We start from the raw sequence: 20,121 nt of genomic DNA on the forward strand, positions 1-20,121 counted from the left end.
AGATTTCACATTGCACTGGGAGTCATAAAGTGTACTTTCCATTATGACCAAGCTACTGGGCCCCACAGCGTCTGCTCACAAATGTTCAAATTCAGAGTCGCACTTAGCTGCACGTTTAAATGGGAATTAAGCACGTTATTTAAAGTTAAGCGTGCGCTTAAGTACTGCTCTAAATAGAAATGCTTTCCTGAATCCGGAATAGCAGCGAAGAGTAATTCCTTCCACTGCGGGCCGTGCGGGGTGGAATGCCATAACCTACATTGCGCAGGAGCTCGGACGGGACGGTTGGCTGCAGGCGCCCTCGTCGGACCTCCAGCCTGTGAATCGGACACATCGTTGATCAAACACCAACTTTCCAACTGGACTGTGGCCAGCGCAAGCGGACTGTGTTCAGAATCATAAGAAGGAAATAAAGACAGTCTGGGGTAATTAAACACAGGGGAGATTCTTTTTCCATTCAGGAGCTCCAGCCATCAGTGTTTTGGATAACTTGTTCTATTAAAAAGCTATCTTGCTACAATGTATTTGAACAGTCCTTTATTCTGTTCATTCTATTAAGGTTGCTCTAAAATTATTCCACAGAGTATTGCCAGCAGCTTTGAGACCTTTAGCACACAGCATTAAGTAGAAATGAATGAAGACTTGGCTAAAATAACACATGGCAACTCACTTAAAAGGCACTGTCAAGACATTTTATACACCTTTCCTTTTATTCTGCTTTGTTTATAATATTCCTCTAAGAAGCCTGAAAATGGTTGATTCTTCCCACTGGCATTTGGTCCCTTAGACCACGCAAATAGAGTTTGCCTTTAATAGCAGCATAAATGAGCAGCTTCAGTAGCACCTGGCTCTTTGCCTTTGATGGTCTCCGCCTGCACAGCTCGCTGTTGTGTGGGTCTGTCCTTGCTGTGCCCCAGCAGCAGAGGTGTCCTGCTGGGCGCTGCTCTGAAGCCATGTGGTGGGAGGGCACCCAAAATGCAGAATCTGTAGGCCTGATGAACCTGTGAAAGTGAGACTTTGAAATATAAATTCCTGTCAAGAAATACGTTAAATTTACATTCGGGTACTAAAATGCCCTTGCATCACATGAACGCAGGAGATGCTGAGCTTGTGGACAAGCACAGCTGCCCACTGCGGTCCCCCACCACAAAAGCCATGTTGAGGGAGAGATGCCCACCCCAGATGCACCTAGAGGTGCCTTACAACCAAGCACGTCCTCCAGCTGCTGCAGGGAGGACAACCTGAGTGGGAGGACTGCTCTGCTGGCACCGCTTGTCAGCACATGACAGCACCGCCGCCGCCTCAGGTGCTCAAGCCTCATGGCTTCAGCTGGGCCAGTGTCACAGGGTGAGCACGGAGCAGCTCAGTGTCCAAACCCTCTCCTTCAGGTGTGGGACGACAGCCTCAGCTGCCCCGCTTCGTGTGAGCTAGACGTCTTCCCTGGGTAGTGCTCTGAAGCAGGAAATTGCTCGCCTCTTCCCCCATCTCCTTGCACTCTGCTGCTTTTGCAGCGCATCATCGCAGCTCCTCCCTCCCTCTCCCTGCCGTGTGGCGGCCTTGGGAGAAGCAGGAACGTGGAGCCAAGTGACTGCGCTGCGATTCATTTCTCTCTGAGGTAGCACCAGCACTCCGCCAGCTTTAATTACATGAAAAAATTTGCTTGGAAATGTGGGGGCTTTTTATAAGCCCCAAGGTCAGATTCTCTTCTCATCTATGCTGGTGTCAATCAGGAGGATCTCAAAAAGAGCCAGTGAGAGCTCGTTTAAAATACAGCCTTAATTCCTTTCCAAGCCTCCTGTCTGAGCGTAGATGCCCCTACAGAACAGTTGCCTGTCAGCAGCCAAACCAAAACCATGCTGGAAGTAGACATTGTTGTTAGTGACAGCACTCACCTCTGGGAAAAATAAAATAAAATAAAATATAATAAAATAATAAAATAAAATAAAATAAAAATTAAAAAATAAAATAAAATCCGGCCTAGGGAAAAAAAGCTGGAACTTCTTGAATTTGGAAAACAAAAAGCATCCAGAGCAACTAAGATTTCCCAACATGGGGCAGGAGGCCATTCCCGTCACAATTTACCGATCTACCGAGAGCAAGGCTATCTACAAGCACTACTTCGTCCATCTTTAAGAAGAAAGGCAACAGAAAGCTCTTTAATAGCACTGTGTAACACTTCCTGACAGTTTATGACAAAATGGGAAGTGGAAATCAGACTTTTTTTCAAAGATCATTGCCACTACTTTACCCACCAGTTCTCCGTGATGAATTGTCTGATACAGGCCCAAGAGACCTTGAAGTAAAGCTCTTACAAAGTAAGCTACTGTGAAAGTCCTTTTTGACATCTTTTTTTTTTTTTTCCATATTTGACAAGTCCCTGAATGTGAGACCCTTCCCTCCTCTCACAAACCCACGGTCACCCTCCACCTTCATGGGGACGGTTAATATCCTCTGTGCAAAGGTCTCTCTGGAAGTTGACTACCTCAAACACAGTCCCACTAGGATGAGTATTCTGGGAAAGCCTTGGCATGAAGTAGTTTTGCAGTCTTTGTCCCTCAGTTGCATTTCAACATGTTTATTGAATCTGACCTGTAGCAAATCAGAGATTATTTAAAGAGAAAAGACCTTGTGTTTCCCTAAGGCCCTGGGTTCTCAATATACAGCTCAACATACATACTGATGCAAATCAGTGTGCTTCCACTAGTTTCACGTACTTAGAGTGATTCAGCCCCATTAGGGACTCATCTTTTAAATTTCCTTTGAATTACCCACCTGAGCTATTTCCTTCAGAAACAGAGCTCAGAGTGCTGCCTGCATTATGGAGCACAACAAACAGCCACCCATGAGATGAGAGATTGTACTCTTCCCTTGGCCCATTGTAAAAGGAAGGCAACATGACTGAAGAGTCAGATACATCGAGTGATGTGTTAGAGGGGAGCTTATGCATGGTACCTTTCCAGTGGGACCAAGCGTGTCTGAGCACTTCTCTATTTGTGGGGCCCCTTGGAGAAAACATCACTGAGACTTTTTTTGTTATATTTGATTCAAGGAAGACTTATGGAGTAGCATTTTGTCTCCATACCTTTATTGTTTATTTGTGTGTATATACAAATATATATATATACTGTCTGTGTGTCTATATGTATATATATATAGTATGGACACTGCTGCTTTGGTTGGTTGCTCTTCAGATTCAGAACACAAAAGTCAACAGTTTAATAACTCACTGTTAATATTCACAGACCTTTCCAGCCTTCCAAACCATAACTGCTCTCTGTATTTTGTAACATCAGACTACAAGGCCCACTGCCACTTAACACTACCTCATAACAGTGAGTATTGAAGTTGGACATCGCATTAAACTGCAAAATTGCAGCCAATAATCACAGCTCAAAGCCTATCTCTGACACATACATAAATATTGCTCATTAAACATTATGGGAGAGGAATGTAAAAATCTTGCCTGGTCTCTCATTGAAGCAATAAACAGCACAGCCAAAGCACCTGCTACAAACAGCCCTGTAAATCTCTCTATAAGGTACGACATCCAGTAGTGAACAATTAATTTGTCATCGTGTGCATCTAGACTTTGAGGAAAGAAAGAGGGCCCTGGCGAACCAAGTCTAAACTTTTCTGGTGGTGCTCAGCCACCAGCACCCTGTCAGAGACCTCAGTAACTGTCCACGTGCCTTGGAATCACGTCTGCTTCCAGCAGTCGACACACTGATATGAAACACGATGCCTCCATCCTTTCAGAGGCAGATCACCTGCTAAAGTCAATGAGAATTTGGCATCTGTATCAGCAGCCAGTTTGGCTCTTCGAAATTAAGTGTTGGTATGCAGTTTTCAAGTCAGCTGCCAAGAGGGATTTGCTTCTGTGGGAGATGTCCCTGCATAAAAAATCACACTAGCACTTTAGCTGATTGCATCAGTAAAAAAAATCTGTGTATAGAGCAGGCTAAAGATTTAGGATTTAGCATACTCCTATTGTTAGTATTAGTTTCCTGGAAATAGATTAATATATTCAAAAATCTGCTCCAGGCAAGATAAACCATACCTCAGCACTCGCTAAGCTGGCGAAATTGGAGCCGGCCAGGCTCCAGTTCAGCACACGCCTCCGTGGGCGAGGGCAGACAGTCATGCGCTGCTCCACCTGTGCTCCACGCCGGCCAGATGTGAGGCAGACAACAAGTTCTATTTAAGCACGTGTATAGGATCCAGCCTGTCATATGTACTCTTGATCAGTTTTACATTCCCAGTCCTAGAAGATGCTCCTATCCACATGTGGACTAATTATGTGGCACGTGCTCCTTCTGCAATCAAGAAGTACTATCAGCCTTTTCCTGCAGAAACACCTTTGCATTGGTACAGTCTTGTCTGCCAGCTTCTTCTCCTACAGTTGAGTTGGAAAGCTGGGGAGAAGAGAGGGGAGAAATAAGCTTACCAGAAACATTTCATAGATTTAATTTTCTTGCTGTGAGCTACAGGCTCATATTTAAAACAATTAAACTAAAAATATCACATAGGCACCTCACATAAGGCTCCTAAATCTCTAATGGCCACTTAAAAATTACCAGGTGTAAGATGTGCTAAGCATCTAGTATAGCTTCAGCGCTTTGGAAAACCAAGCCACTTGATTTAGGCAGCTAAACAGGCACATTTGGAAAGGTTTGCCTTAATTAGGTCCCCAAAGTTACACAGATTATTAGAAAAATAACTAAAGAAGCATTTTCATTCAGGAGGCAAAACATAATGCGACGTTAAACTATTAAGCATCATTTGCATGAAACGTGGTGTGCACACACAGCGGCTCCTGTTTGAACTTTACAGCTCCTCTCTATAATATACTGGGAATAATTCCCCCCTGTAATACTCAATAGGCTTCTCTTGCTTTGGGGGATATTAGGCGAGCTCTTTTGTAGGTAAAATGACAACTGCAAATGAATGGTAAGGTTGTGTAGCTGAGTGGCTAAAATGCTTTAAATTACGGCACTATGATGAAGACACTGCTGGAAAGGTTGCAAATCATTTTTCACTTGAAGGTCAGTGTCGATGATTCCGCTAACATTTGTAGATAGGTTTAAGAAGCAGGTTCATTCTGGTTTAAATGTATCACGGGTCTGTATCTGTGTAAGGCTTTTTGTGCATACAGAGAACTCTGCTCGGATTCCATAGCAAGGGAAGACACAACCCTCTGCCCGGGATTACCCCTCAGGAAAGTCTTTAATTTGGCTGTAAATATCTTGAATCCAGTCTGGACTCTTTCTCCTCCAGCTCAAGTGGTAGGCTCTTCTTCTCTAACCATAGGCCCAACTTGCAGCAATAATGAGGCTTATGAGCTTATGCATAAGGAGGAGGATATTTCACCTTAGATGTCTATCTCATGTGAGATTGTCGGATTGCAAAATGTGGGATTTTTTTTGTGGAATTTATACGGGAGAATTATGCAAGCACTTAGGGGGCTGTAAAACAAATCCCTCATGAACATATCAGTACATTATTAGGAGATTAGCTTCTGCAGGGCTATCTGTCTGCACTAGGAAAAATAATGTCCATTTTAAGACTGGCTCAGCTGCAGTATTGCACCAGTAGGCCGTGCGCAAGGGTAGGCAGGACTTGGTTATACTCCTCTGTCATGAAAACCTGCTCTCACTACTGCTGTGAAAGCAATACAAGTTTTTCTCGCGGCTTAGCTCCCTCAAAGCTGATGTTAGCTTTGTCTTGACAAATGCAATCTGAAAGCTGTGATTTCCTTTGCGTCCTTAGGGAGAAATGACTTCAGGAAGGTGCTTTGACGGGCTGGGAATTTTTCCCAGAATCTGCCCTCAGTTGATTTCTCAGAGAACAGAGTAAAAAAAGCAAAGATATTTCTCTCAGTGGTGCCCCCAAGTCAAAGAGGAATTTTGTCAGAGAAGTGTCCTGACTTCACAAATCTTGATGTTACCTTGCCCAAAGGTGTGGCAGCAGGTATGTGCAGGTGCCCAAATTCCGTCCCTCCTGCCGTGTGCAACAGCACAGACTTGGTTGGCCCTCTCCCAAATTTAAGAGCAGTAAAATCATACAACAGCCCAGGTTGGGAGGGACCTCGAAAGATGACCAGGTCCAGCCTTTGGTGGGAAAGGGAGCCTAGATGAGATATTGCAGCACCCTGTCTGACCGCATCTTGAAAGCGATGGGGGCTGCACTGCGTCCCTGGGGTGGCTGTTCCTGGGGTCAGCGGTTCTCCTTGTAGAAAATAATAATAATATTTTTTAAAACTCTTTTATTATAACAAAGCGAAAGCTGTGCCGGTGCAAGTCGCCCCCTCTGCCCCTTGTCTTCTCCATGTGGCTGCTGCCTGGGAAGAGGGAGGCTGGGTGAGCTGCGCCGCTGAATTAAAAACCGGGTTGAAGGCGGCGCGCTGCGAGCTCCCCCTCCTGTCGCCGAGCCGGTGCCGAGCCGTGCTGAGCCGAGCCGGGGTTACCCGTCCCCAGAAGGAAAGGAGCAGGCTGACAGGCCCCTGGCACGTCGGAGAGCAGAGCAGCTTTACGCTGTACGCTAGAGCCTTCGTGGTCGGCGGTGATAAAAGTGGCTGGCACGGCAGGATGCTCGCTTTTGCCAGGACGCCGCTCGTTTTAAACAATGGCGTCTTTAAGAAGGGGAATAGACACGAAAATTACAAGAAAATCCCTTGTCCCTTTGCTATCCCTGCGTCTTCCCTTGTAACGGTTTAGCTCAAAGGGCTTGGGGTCTGGGAGGGAGAAAAGTGCATTTTTCAGATACCGTCAGCCTGCCGCCGAGGCGCGGAGGAACAGCGGGCACGGGGCCGTGCTGCGAGAGGGCACCACACGCGGGGTGGGCAGCACGGTTTTGGTCAGACCCCCCCATTGGTGTGTGTTTATACCGCAGGAGGACGGGCTGGCACCTGCAGTGTATGCCAGGCACGAGAGCTGAGCGAGATGGACCCCAGAGTCCGTGTGCTGTGGGTGCTACCGAGCCTCACCTTCATGCACGGCGCCTTCAGAGCCCTTTAAGAAGGATTGAGGTTTTCCAAGTGAAAGCTCTGCTGAGAAATCATCACCAGACGACATGCGATCACTGTAGCACTACCCTCAGGCTTGACGTGGTTTCGAGCCCAAATCATGAGGTGAAGCCGAGCAGAACAAGCCCAGGAGCCTCCTCTCCTTCTTCCTCAGAGGCAGGGTGTGCTCTGGAGCAGCCGCTAAGCAGCTGCTCGAGGTGTGTCGCTGTTCCTTGGTTGCAAACCACAGCCAAAGCTCATTTGGAGAGAGGGGGGGAAGCAGGGAAGCAGATTTGGGCCCTTCTTGAGTGTGGGCTGGGAGCTGTGGCCAAAATGGTGTAAGAGGAGCGTCGCTTTTGTTGAAAGAGAAGCCAGGCAGGGAACCATTTCACCAGTGTCCTGCTGCCAATTCCTGCTCTTGACCAGCCCTGGAAGTGCCTGCAGACCGGTCTAAGCAATGGGGCTAGGACTGGGGAGGAGATGGGCACGTTGAGACACAGGGAAGGAGGCTGGGGAGTGAGGCTCCCCCTGGAGCTCCAGTCACTGAAGCTGAGCACAGGATACAATGAGTCAAGAAGCTGTTCATTTCAGACCGGAGGTGGGAGTGAAGAATTTCGTGCATTACTTGTGGGCTTTCACCAAAGCCTAAGCAAAAGTCTGAGAGAGAGCGATGTGTGTTTGCACTGCCTGCAGCCCAGCCAGGGAATTCTGGCACAGCTCAGGTACCACAGGGTAGAAGTTTTCCAAAAAATCCTACTTGAGTCCTCCCCCTTCCTATCCGTAAAATCCATAGGCCATTCATAGGGCCCTATAGACTGTGGAGCGCAGTTAGACCATGGGACAAAACACATTTGTTCTCCTGACCAGAGACCGTCTGTGTGTGCCCAGGCACAAAGTATCGTGGGCTGGAGCTGGGAGCTGCACCGGTGAGGCCGGGCAGAAGGAGACCACCGTGTAGGCAGGGAGGAACGGTGCTTTACACCTGGTGCAAAGCCTTTAACCCTTCCTGGATCAGGGGACTGGTTGATACGGTTTAGAGCAGCCCTAACCTCCATCAGGCAGTTGTGGTGGGTTCCCCATGTGCCTCCTCATCTCCTCCTCCCAGGCTTCCCACACTTGCTGCAAGCACTATGCCAGAGGCCGGGGAGGGACAGGTGAAAATCTCACCGCTGTGAGCTGCTGCTTCAGAGCACCCCTGTGCTGCAAGGCCACTGAGGAGCGCTCACGGAGGAACCAGACCCTGCCTCTGAGTCAGAGCTCTGCACGAGGTGAGGCTGTTGGCTTCAGTCCGACACTCGGGTTAGTTAGCCTCTAAAAGCAAATCAGAGAGAAACAAGTGATGGGGAAACCTTCCAGCTGTCAAAAGGAGGCTTGACTCAAAGGGGGAAAAAGCACCCGGTTGTTCGCAGACAGCCTCGGAAACCAAAGCAGGCAGAATCCCCACTTCCCCAGCCACCACCTTTGCCAGCGCTGCCTTGGCACCAGGCTCCTCTCCCGAAAACGCGAGTGGGTGGAGTTGTGTTTGCAGGCGGCAGGGAGTTCCTGAGCTGACAGGCTGCCAGCTTCGGGCTTCCTTAACTGTTGCTTTCGCTGTCACCTTCTGAGATGGTGATGGGGGCATTTTTAATAACGCGGGGGCAAAAATTAAAAAGAGGCCATCAGATCAGGCAGCAGCCCTGGGACAATTTGTAAGTCGCAGTTAAGGGAGAGAAATACAGAAGATTTGCCAGGTTCAAAGGTCTTCATTATTAATGTTCCAGGAGCTGACTTGATGGATTGTCTCGAGTCTGTGTCTCCTCGTTCCTTCCACCTTCTTTCCTAAAGACAAATGCTTAAGACAAATCTCTAGATGGAGGGATAGGATGTGTAATAGATTATTTCTTATTACATAGAAATTGGTTAATAATTTACTAATTCAATTTCAGTGTTTCATCCCCCACTTCAATTAATCTTTAGAATATAAAATAAATGCTGTTCTTTGTTCTTGCCGTGCTAATGAAGAAAGGAACTAATGAGGAGACCTGACCTCGATACCTTTTCAAAGATGATGTAGCTGTACAGGAGTTAATTTTCTTTTTTTTCTCTTCTTTTATTTACTTGTACTTCTTAAATGCAAAATCCACCCATAAAACCGCAAGCTGTACAAGCTGGTTACGAGCCCAATTTCAAGTGTGTTACACAAGTCTTGCTCTAGTAAAATTCCATTTCTTGGCAAAGTGTTACAGAAATCACGCTTATTTATATTCTTCCATTCTGTAGATAAATATTTTATACAAATACTTTATACACACTCAAATAAAACAAGATACAGGAACTTTGGTACAGTGGCTCAAACTGCTTCTACCACTCTGGAATGGTGCTTTAAGATTTAGCAGATGCAGAGAGTGATTTATTTCTAACAAATTCGATCTGTGGCTCTGTGGCCATAATGCGTTTCAAAGAGATTTTTTAAATCACATCTGTCAAGAATTACACAAGTACAGTCAATCCAGCCTCCTGACATCCCTTCCAGACCCGTTTCCTGTAATTCTATTACCTTTTGTTTCTTAATCTTCTCTTTTTCTACCCTATCCCTCCCATCAGCACTCTGAGAAATGCTTTCAGCCCTGCCTGTACCACTGTGCCCAGGATGGATGGGAGCCTGTGACTGATGGATGCTTGCCTGCCAATGCACAGGTGCGAATTAGGAAACCAGTTCAGATCCCAGCCAATAGACTTTTGTTCTTGCAGCATGTTGTGTCATCAGTGGCAGGGGTTTGGACGTAAACACTTAGGGCACTAAGTGACACATCCGAGCGCTCAGATGCTTTTTTGCCAACTGTGATTTCACACTTTGGGGAACACACAAAAATCTGTCAACAGAGCTCCAAACAGCAGTGTTTCCATTTTTTTTACTTACCGCCGAGTCCTTTCTCTTAAAAGAGAAATGGTAGTAGTGTGTGGTCAAAGTCGATAAGCATACTCCATGCAATCACCCCTGATACAAGAAGAAAACAAGCCTTACATCCAGACCCACAAGCTTGCTTAAGCCCATCTCATTACAGACCGAGGGTAGTTCATTAAGCCATTTAACAGAGGGACTGGGATGCTGTCCTTGTGATGAAGGGGAGCAAAGGTGCTGTCCAGTGTGGGCTCTGCTATGGGAAATCCTATCTGTTGGGATAGGACTGCACGCAGCAGGCTGCTGGCATCCCTTTTCCCAGAAAGGGGAGCACACAGATTAGTGTCTAGCTAAAGTTTGCTTCTGAGGGCTGCGTAAGTGATCGCTGGCTGGAAGGCTATTTCCAGGTTTGCTAGAGGCTAGCACTTGTGAGCTTTTTGTCTTTGTACAGGAGAGGAAATTCCCTGTGTGTCTTATTCTCCACTTTGCCCTCAAGCACAAGAGAGGGCAGGGCTTGGTGTATAAAGTTTACCTTACAGATTCCTAATTCTATTAAGCAAACAGGACTACATGCTGCAGAGCAGACCCCCAGACATATTAGAATTGTGAATTGTCCTAGATCTTTGGCAGTAGGGAAGTAAGATTTTCCAAACGACTGAGTAAATTGATGCCACCAAAAGCACTGTGAACTGATCCATTGGGCTTGACTATGAACTTCCTTTATTTCAGCATAAATCTGGAGCAAACCTGCTGAAGTCACTGGAATAATGCAAATGCAAAATCAGAATCTCTTTCCTTTTTTTTTTTTCTTTTACTGTGCAAGCAAATCCCATAGCTGCAAAGAAACTGAAAAAACTCTATATACAAACTCCATTGGCCAGGCTATCTTATTGTGAAACCTACAGTATATCCCAGCCTTATAAAAAGTCATTCAAGTGTGACGCTGTCCTCTCTCTTGCTTTTCTGATAAGCAGAGAGGAAGGGCTGCCAATAGCACAGAAACTACAAGACGGGAAAATAATATTTCACAGCAGGGGAAGAAACATAGCTGAATAGAGATCAGGGCAGCTAAATTAAAGAAACCCATAATACCTGTGTAACGTGGCCACAACACAACACATGGATGCAGTGGAGACATTAAGGCAACTACAGGATTCTCCCGATGGCAATCTTGAAGTAGCAGAAAGCAGCAGCAGCATCTCCTTTAATGAGTTCCTTCAAAAATCTGTTCCTATCCATTGGCTTGGTTTGAAATTGGTTTGAAAGAGATTAAACTAATAGTAAGAACCTTATTGACTTCATCAGCCGGTGAGTGAAGCCTGATGAGTTTAAATAAAAGGTAAACTAGTGAAATACTGTTGTGATGAATGAATCCACAGTTTTCCAGACTGTAGATGATTGCATTGCATTGTTTGTCCTCTGTGACACTGTATATTTGAAAGGGTGGTGTCACCTTTCTATGACACCAACAAAAAATAAATGGGCATCTTTTGAGGTTAGCAAATGTTTAAAACAAAAATAGTGGCAGAATTTAGGAGTGGTACAGGAGAGGTGTTAGTCCTGTCTCTGCTCTTTGTAAAATCTCTGCTTTCCTTGCCAACAAATTGCTAGAAAAAAATGGCAATATTCCATTTCATTATTAGCTGTTTTAAAAAAATCATATGAATATGCCTCTCGTATCAGCCCACCCTGTAAAGACTGCCTGTAGTTTGTAGCTTCAACACATAAGTTCTCAGATTTGAAATGCAAATCTCATTTTTGAGGGCATGGCAATTCGTGTGAAAATCTTCAATGAACAAGTGAAGAAATTTCTCTCTGTCCCCCTGACTATAGCTGGCAGAGGAAGAGCTTTTGACATCTGTTGTTCAGTGTCTTTTTTTTTTTTTTTTTTTAAACCTCAGTTTTGCAAACAAAGTCTTCCAGGGTGTGGTATGATTGCCACCCAACTGTGAAGTTTTACTGACACCTTCAACATTTTGTTCTGAGATACGAGGCTTGTTCTTTGGATTTGCTTTAAGCATCTACAAAGGACTAGATTCTTACCAGCCCTGTGTCTCTAGGCTGGTAGACATCTTGCTAAATCAGGCTCTATAAAAATATTTTTTTGCCTTGGGTTATTGCTCATAAAATAATTTTAAAACCTTGAAACAGGAATTAAACTTCTGCAATTACGTTATTTTGTCCTGTCCGTATTGTGGTAATGCCTAAAGCCCTGTTATGCTGTAAGAAGAAAATGTTCAGCTCCAGAGAGCTCCTATTTTATCACGCTAACTGATGCAATAGGTAACGGCTCTCAAACTACAGGCTGGGGACCAGTGAGGCCACAGAGCACTGGCCATGTTACCGGTCCACTGAGAGAAAGCTGCTTCTACGGGCATTTGCAAGCCTGAAAGAAGAAGGAAGCAATGAGAAGGAACTAACATAGTGGCATTTGCTAGAGAAGTAGCCACCTGGAAGGAAGTGGGGAGAAGGAATAAGTGTTCATTTTGTACACTCAGATAAGACAGGGTTAAAAAGAAGTCTGGCTGTCTGGACATGCCAGCCAAAATTTGGGGAGTCACTCATAGGGGGTTAAGAAAAGCCAGAAACAAGGACACACAAGGGGCTGGAGCACCTTTCCTATGAAGACAGGCTGAGGGAGTTGAGGTTGTTCAGCCTGGAGAAGAGAAGGCTCCAGGGAGACCTTACAGCAGCCTTCCAGTGCCTAAAGGGGGCCTACAGGAAAGCTGGGGAGGGACTCTTTGTCAGGGGGTGTAGTGACAGGTCAAAGGGTCATGGCTTTACACTAACAGAGGGTAGGTTTAGATAAGATATAAGAAATTCCTCACTGAGAGGGTGGTGAGGCACTAGTATGGGTTGCCCAGAGAAGCTGCGGATGCCCCGTCCCTGGAGGTGTTCAAGGCCAGGCTGGATGAGGCTTTGGGCAACCTGGTCTGGTGGGAGGTGTCCCTGCCCATGGCAGGGGGTTGGAATGAGGTCATCTTCAAGGTCCCTTCCAACCCAAACCATTCTCTGATTCTGCGATTCTATGATTCTATGGAATATGGAGGAAGACTGGGTGAGGCTGTGAGAAGAGAGAAAGAAAAGAAAAAGTCAAATAGGGAAAGGTGCAATGAATTGAGAAAGGATTGCAAACATAGCACGAAAGCCAGGACCTGCTGTTTCCGTTCTAACTCAATAGAAATGTTGAATGAAAAGAATGAATAAGCATTACACCATGGATAAAGTTTCCCAAAGCATGTCTGTACAACAAAAGAGGTTATTATGTTATGTAATGTTATATAATTATACTGATAGTCCCTTGTGTGAACACCCTAGAAGTGAGCCTTTTTCCAACTTTGACTTACGTTGCTTTGGAAAGGCTTTCAGCTGAACTGGAGAAAATATTTTTACGTTGGAACTGGAGTTCACAGGTAGGGTTATGCTTATTTAACCATGCTCATATAGCTGTATTGATGTGAAGGGTGAAATGTGCCTGGGTGGACAAAGCCTGAAATATGTAGCTGTCCTTCAGGCCACAGACATGACATTCTTTAGCTTAGCAAGAAGCCACATATCAAAGCCACCTTTTATAATTGTACGGGAACGGAGCAGAGCAACACAACGCCATTTAACAAAGAAACATCTTTTACAGGTATTCAGAAATGTTTAGATTTCCTAAGCTTATACTTCCATGTAAGCAATTTTTGAAGATGCTGTGTGGAATTTTTGAGATCGTGATTAGAGGTAATATCGTGAAGGGATAATAAGAAAACAGTATGTGTGAAGTTTTAGTCCACGCTGTGAACACCTCTATAACCTTTGGCATCTGAGAGTTACCATGGCCTATATCAGGATGAAAAAAATAGACAATGGCTTTTAAAAAGTCTCAAAATGAAGGGCTCTCAAACGCTGGAGTTTTTAATAGCATACACCTTTTTGTTTTAACTAGGGACTTTATGTGAGAAATGAAAAATGCATTCTCCCTCAATAAATATGAAAAAGTAATGTAATGATGTTTACACTTTGCATGTAAGTAATGGTTAACAATCAGATGCACGTTCTATTCTTTGTTTCCATGTGCTGGTCAGACAAAAAAATAAAAAAAAAAAGAAGAAGAAAGAAGTGCCATACACTGGTTTCTCAAGAATGCAGCATCAGGGATCTGTAAAAGTCTGAGTGATTCTACCGCTGCCTTTTGAAGGGTTCTGTAATAATAAGGAGGCCTAGGGAGAAAAATTGCAGTTGAAGACCATTGAAGTCTTGAACTGTAGTCAAGCCACAGAGTGAAATTACTGAGCCCTGAACACCTCTCCTGATCCTTCTCTGTTGAGAAGAACCTTTGTTAGATGAGGAGGCAGAGGTTGAAAGAGTCAATTGAAATCCTCACTAAATACATTTTCTGAGAAGTTAGGACATGTGGATTTTTTCCCTGCATGGATTTACAAATCCACAGAATTGGAGCAGACAGGGAATCACTCATTTTTTAGTAGAAAGAATAAACTAGAATAAGAATATTACCAATTCAGTGTATGAGCAAGCAAAGCATATTTTCTTGTGCTAACCTCTCTGAGCCAGAGTGACACATACTGTGACACTGAGAAATATTTGAAAGGGAAGAAAGACAGGACTGTAGGTGAGAAATATTACCTATATAGTGAGAAACTCCTTTGTCTCAGATACTAGGAAAATTATTTTGTCCATTTATTGGTGAATTCTTAAGTAGCACAATTGACCAACATTTAGTATATCTTCCTGTGGGTGTGCATATCCACAATGAGCAAGGGACGTTACAGAGTACATCTCCAGAGTCTACGGTTAACCTGTAACATGCTGCCAACAGTATGAAAAATACTGTCCTTTTCATCTAAATTTCACAAAGCACCCCATGAAGGCAGAGACGCAAACTGTGAGCATACGCTATTAATAAGCAATCCCCAGCAGCTCTCCTCTCTGACTGTTCTGTTACAAGACAGACGCACTCAGAGTTAAGCTTACACCAGAAAAAAAATAAAGATCTTTGGCACAGTTGTGCAGGCAAGACAGTTGTATGGGCAAAGCACAACATCAGGAGTCGCACTTTACGCTGTCAAAACAGTGTTCTGGACTGGCTTTTCCTAGGTTACACCTGGCATCACACCAGGAATGTCCCAGCCTAACTATTTGCTACTGGAAAGTGTCAAGCAGAGACTTGGTCCAGCAGTGGCCATTACCATTGGCCGTTCAGTAGTGACAAATAAAAAGCAAACACAAGTTTAAATGGCAAGCTGGAATTTTCTGTGAGTTAGCAGGCGAAAAGTGGCCAAAATAGTGCATTTGCTGCTGTTCGACCCACTGTGTGCAGGAGTCCTTTTGTCTGGGTCATGTTGGCCAACACCTTTCACCTCTTCCAGGACTCTTGCCAACAGCAATGCCATGCCCTAGGAGACTTCCTGGGGCAGGACTGATTGACGATAATCCATCTACTTCTTATTCTACTATAACAATTCCCCTTTTTGAGTTTCTTCAGGTTCTGAGCACCACTGCCAAGGAAAAGTGGTATGTAGAAATGGAGAGTGGATGACGGTCCATAAAGCAGTGCTTTCTGTAAACTGAAAAAGAGGCAGAAACAGGAAAAACATCTGAACTAGGGGAGCACACTGTGCCAGAAGAGAAAAAGCCAAGGAGTCTGGAATACAGCAGTCTGGGGAACTTGTGCACTGCAGAGACAGAGAAGGAAAGCAGAGCCAGCCACTGCAAAGCCCAAAGGAAGCAGAGAGACCACTGGGGAAGCAGCATTCTGCAGAAAAGCAGATCCAGCAGGCTCAAAAAGGAAGTGACAGAAAAGTCTAATGAGTGGCTATGGGTGAAGTTTGTATGAGCACCTCGACGTTTTTGTCTAACTCTCGATTAACATCATTCTCTTCCTTTAGAGGAAGGAAAATGAGTATCAGAAATATGGAGTGACTGCTAGAGATATCAACAGAAAAAGCATTGTGTAGCTCTCAGTCCCGAATACTAAGTACTAGCTATAGATCTGGCAAACGGAGACAGCAGTGAATCATTGTATCTTCAAGGTAAAGCAATTTTAAGGCTCGATCTCATCACCTGGAAGCAAGGCAGAAACCCTGGGAAATAAATCTCATGAAACTTCTTATGATGCTGTGAAACTGAATTGATCTCAGCATCTTTAGTTTTTCAGTTACCAAAATGAACCAGACGATATTCCAGGAGAGGCATGAAAGAAGCAATGGAGCAGTAGAAGATATGTATGGTTGGTTATATGCAGCTCTGTGTAAGCTTTTGGAATGAATTGCCACTCTTCAGTCTATGGGAGCTTGGCCAGGATTTTTATAAGGCCAAAACATGTAATGGGTCTGAAGTCTTTCTGCTCACACGACAGCCTCTCAGCAAGGCTTCAGAGAGCTCCCAGGACTAGCCGCAAACAAAACACCAAACAAGTAGCGAATAGCAGGGGTCTGAAAGGAGACCTAAGCTTTTCCCTCCACAACTAAGTCGTCTTTGGCACTGGAATAAAAGTAGAGGAAACAAGCATTTTTCTGCTTGCAGACCCTTCCATTCTTCTGTAAGGAACAGAAGAAGGTGTAACTCTAAGGACTAAAAGCCATATTGTTTGAGAAAAGTACAGCAAGGGAAGTTGGGCTGCATCACTAAGTTACGGCAAGATAGTTGTGAGCAGGAAACCATAGGGTGAGCCTGTGTATTCACTACCCTTATGTCACAGAAATGTGCATTTGCGTTTTCTCTGTTACCTTTTCTCTCATTTGAATGCAGTTCCTTCCTCTTTCAGCATAATTCGGAGTTTCTGGCTAGTTTTATTCAAATAGCTGTGTCATGAGTTCTGGCCTCGTCATAGATTTTCCTTGCTACCTGACCTTGTATCACAGGGTCACACAGAAAGGACAGAGTTTGTCACCACAGGACTGTGTGAGATAACAGCATGTTTCTGGCTTTCCTGCTGTTACTTGCAGGCATGACATTAGCATTGAGCTGGCATCAGGAGAGCCAAACAGATGATCATTTCTTTTCTGCTCCCCACAAAAGGCCTGATGCAAAACTCAACGGAATTGGTGGAAATATAAGGGGCTTTGGCTCAGGCCCAGAAAGACCAGCCAGAAATAATGCTGAAAATGTATCTGGAGCTGAGACGGTACAAAGGGACTAATCTTAGTCACCTTCCTCTAGCAGCAGGCTCGGTTTGATTTGAATTGGCTAGCTTCTGCTGTGAATTAAGCTCAAAGCCCCAAAGGCAACTTGATTCTAGTCATCTAGCCTTGCAGCCTCCTCCAAACTCAATCCGGAGGGAAAAGTGACTAATCCTATTCAGTTTCTACAGTGAGCTAACACCATAGATTAAAAAAGCTTGGGGCACAGGGAAAGTGAATAATCTGGGTCAGTTTTTCTCTGCAAGTCCTTCACACAACTTGGCCAAAAAAAAAAAAAAAAAAGTAAGGAGACAGTAGGAGGAAGCACTGATAAGAGGGAAAGCTTGCCTGATAAAGTGTATACACTTCAGAGGAAAGAAACAGAAGCAGACCAGTGAGGCTGTCTCAAAATTCCCAAGGTGGAAACAGATGCGATTAGAGGAGCTGGTTCACCTATTTGCTGGAAAAAGGATCATATTCTGCCCTCTTTCCCGGTCCTTCAGTGTCTCTGCAGGAGACTGAAAGAACAATCATGGGTGGGAGCAAGACAAACTGCAAAAATATCTCTGGGCGCAAAAGTTGGCTCCTTGACTCCCTTTCTCTCCACGGCTCTGGGTATGGCATGGCTAGCACAGGAGAGGTGAGTCATAAATTGGGAGTTGCCACTGTAACAACCGCACAAGCGATGACATTAGTAGGTGCTTTCAGAGAATGCATTTTTGGGTAGGCTTCAAAGTAAATAACCACTGGTGCTGGTTATCATGCTGCTTTGAACGGGGTTACCAAGGATCATGCGGTGCAGAAAAGGTTGGTCTGCAGATAACCCCCTAAGAACATAAAAAAGTGTGTGAGATTTTGTAACAAGCTTTCCATTTTCCTTACACCCTATTACAGAAGTGGAGGGCTTTCATTATTAATATCAGTTGTCTCACTTGACTTTGGTGCAGGTTTCCTGTGATGACAGGAAAGGGATGGAGGTTTTAGTGAAAGTGAAAAGTTTTTGTTTTTAAAAAGCTGTTCCATAAGCAGTGACATTTGTGAAGCGTAGTCAACTGATTTGTGTCCTCTCGTCTCCCACAGTTGTCATCCAGTATGTACCACCATACCACCAGCAGCATCCTCCAAAGCCCCCAGGCTAGTTAGGAGGACGCTGACACCTTGAATTGTTGTTAAGTATATAGGAGCTGAATTTGGGCACCCTTCATCAATGAGGGGCACTAAGTGATCCAGATCATCTGCATTTATCAAAATGCCAGTTTTCATTAAAATGTATTATTTCTTTTGAGGACTTGGTCAAGGGTGGACATGTCAGAGTTCTACATTTACTGGAGGAAAGGATGACTATGGCTTCACAAGTGTCATTCCCATAGGTGAAACTAGATAGGTTGGCTCTGCTAGCAAGCTGCTTTTGGAGGACAATTCACCATGTCCTAATATGTGAAACCAGAGGTAAGAAAGACTGAAGACAGTCAGGAAACAGACAAACAAACAAAAAAAAATAACCACAACAGTAAGTGTGAAACTGCAGTGGAATTACTTCTTTTATCATAGTGACTCTTACCATGTCACTGGTGTGTGTGTCCTGCACTGTTCAACCACATGAGAGACTGGGCAGCAAGTTTGTGGGGAGTATCAGTAGTTTCGGGATTAACCCAGGTGAAATGAGGTGCTGGTGAGCAGCATGCAGAAAGACGGGGGAAGAGGGAGAACAAGAGAACAAGAACCATGTGCAGAGGTCCGAGGAAATGCAGGGAAGGGAGGCCAAAGGAATGACTGTGCCCACTCAGGCGGTCCCTCCAGCATTTCTGGCTTGAGGATTACTGGGTGGAAATGGTGAAAGCCCAGTGCCACCACCAGACCCCTGCAGTTAGTCACAAAAGCATGAAGCTATAGCCTCTTGGAGGAGAGGTTCGGTATCCCCTAGAGTTGGCCAAAACACCCCTTTCCTTGAGGTCCCAAGTGTCCCCTAAAGAAGTCATGGCCATTCATCACCCAACCCAACCTTTGGGGTTTTGTCCCCACTCAAGGCCTCTGCCTTAGGCCTTGCCAGGCCCTCATGGCGCCCCACGCCTGCCGGGGCCATCTTGGTGTTTGGAGCCAGCCCCAGCAGCTCTGGGTGACGGGCCCCATGGTGTCACCTGTGGGCTGATGGCCTGGGCTTCACACCTCAGTCCCCCACACCTCAGCACCACCACCAGCACCACCACCATCCCTGTCCCAGCTGCCACGACGCTCTGCAGCCCCGAGCTGCTGTGGGGCCGGGCACCCCTTTGCCCCCTGTTTTGTCGCATAGCCCCTTGGCCCTGCTCAGCTCTTGCAGCCCGCTCCGAGGTCCTCCAGCAGGAGGAATGATGGAAACACACAGTCCTTTTAATTATTATGATGCTTGGCGGTGACAGCCATTGTATTTTCGGCCGCCGAACCTTGCCTGGCAATTTGATACGGGATCCCTCGACAGGCGGTGGAAAGCGGCGGCACCGAGCCAAGCTCACCCCGGGGGCAGCCGGTGGGCGGCCGGCTCCCCTGGCCCGCTCGGGCAACACCAGGACGAGCCGTGGTAGCCCACTGGGCCGGCACCGCCATCCCAGGGGCAGAGAGCGGGGGATGAACAGCCAACATTTTGGGGGAGAAGAGTAAAAAGCCTCGGAAATACAATACAACAGCACCCCAGCCAGCTGAATGCTGCTGCGCCTTCCGCGCAGACGGGCTCCCCACCAGGGGACTCAGGGAAAAAAAAATATATATAAATATATATATCCCTAATACTTTTACCTTTGGCAAAGCGAAGGGGCTTTTTCTCGCTGTCGCTGCCAAGCCCCGAGCCCAGGATTTTGTTTCCTCTCCCAGCATGCGTTGATGACATCACGAAGTGCCCCTTCTTTGTGTGTCAGTGATGTCAGCGGGCGCAGCGTGGGGGACAATGGAATCCTGAACTCCGGGCGAGGGCGAGAGGGAAGCGGCTGCTGCTGCTGCTGCTGCTGCTGCTGCTGCTGCTGCTGCTGCTGCCGCTGCCGGGGGGCCGAGCAGGGGAGGGAAGGGGAGACACAGCTGCTGCTTTGGGGCTGGAACAGGTGAGAGACGGGAGAGCCGCCGGGAGATCCGTTTGGCTCGCTCGT

The 20,121-nt window shown here is 45.8% G+C and overlaps 1 protein-coding gene and 1 long non-coding RNA gene across 16 annotated transcripts in view; one reads left to right on the top strand and one right to left on the bottom strand.

Moving 5' to 3' along the window:
- Positions 1 to 426: 426 nt before the first annotated feature.
- LOC106030280 (uncharacterized) lies at positions 427 to 19,910 on the bottom strand. 3 transcript variants are annotated; one of them, XR_001203644.3, is made up of 5 exons: positions 19,778 to 19,879; positions 9,900 to 9,977; positions 8,168 to 8,311; positions 4,058 to 4,412; positions 427 to 1,001 (listed from the first exon to the last, which is right to left on the bottom strand). It is a non-coding gene; the product is annotated as an uncharacterized lncRNA (long non-coding RNA). The 3 variants fall into 3 exon arrangements; XR_001203643.3 differs by lacking the exon at positions 8,168 to 8,311 and having other exon boundaries at positions 440 to 1,001; XR_007168035.2 differs by lacking the exons at positions 8,168 to 8,311; positions 9,900 to 9,977 and having other exon boundaries at positions 452 to 1,001; positions 19,778 to 19,910.
- The window catches only part of UBE2E1 (ubiquitin conjugating enzyme E2 E1), a 44,397-nt gene continuing 44,122 nt past the window's right edge, over positions 19,847 to 20,121 (top strand). For 6 of the 13 annotated variants that reach the window (XM_066991897.1, XM_066991898.1, XM_066991901.1 and 3 more), the window contains exon 1: positions 19,847 to 20,076. In XM_066991897.1, the coding sequence (XP_066847998.1) occupies positions 19,862 to 20,076 (215 nt within the window). In that variant the 5' untranslated portion in view covers positions 19,847 to 19,861. The remainder of the gene's footprint in view (positions 20,077 to 20,121) is intronic. The other 7 variants (XM_066991900.1, XM_066991904.1, XM_066991906.1 and 4 more) reach the window with 5 other exon arrangements.

Source organism: Anser cygnoides, chromosome 2 (genome assembly GCF_040182565.1).
Source record: "Anser cygnoides isolate HZ-2024a breed goose chromosome 2, Taihu_goose_T2T_genome, whole genome shotgun sequence".
NCBI lineage: Eukaryota > Metazoa > Chordata > Aves > Anseriformes > Anatidae > Anser > Anser cygnoides.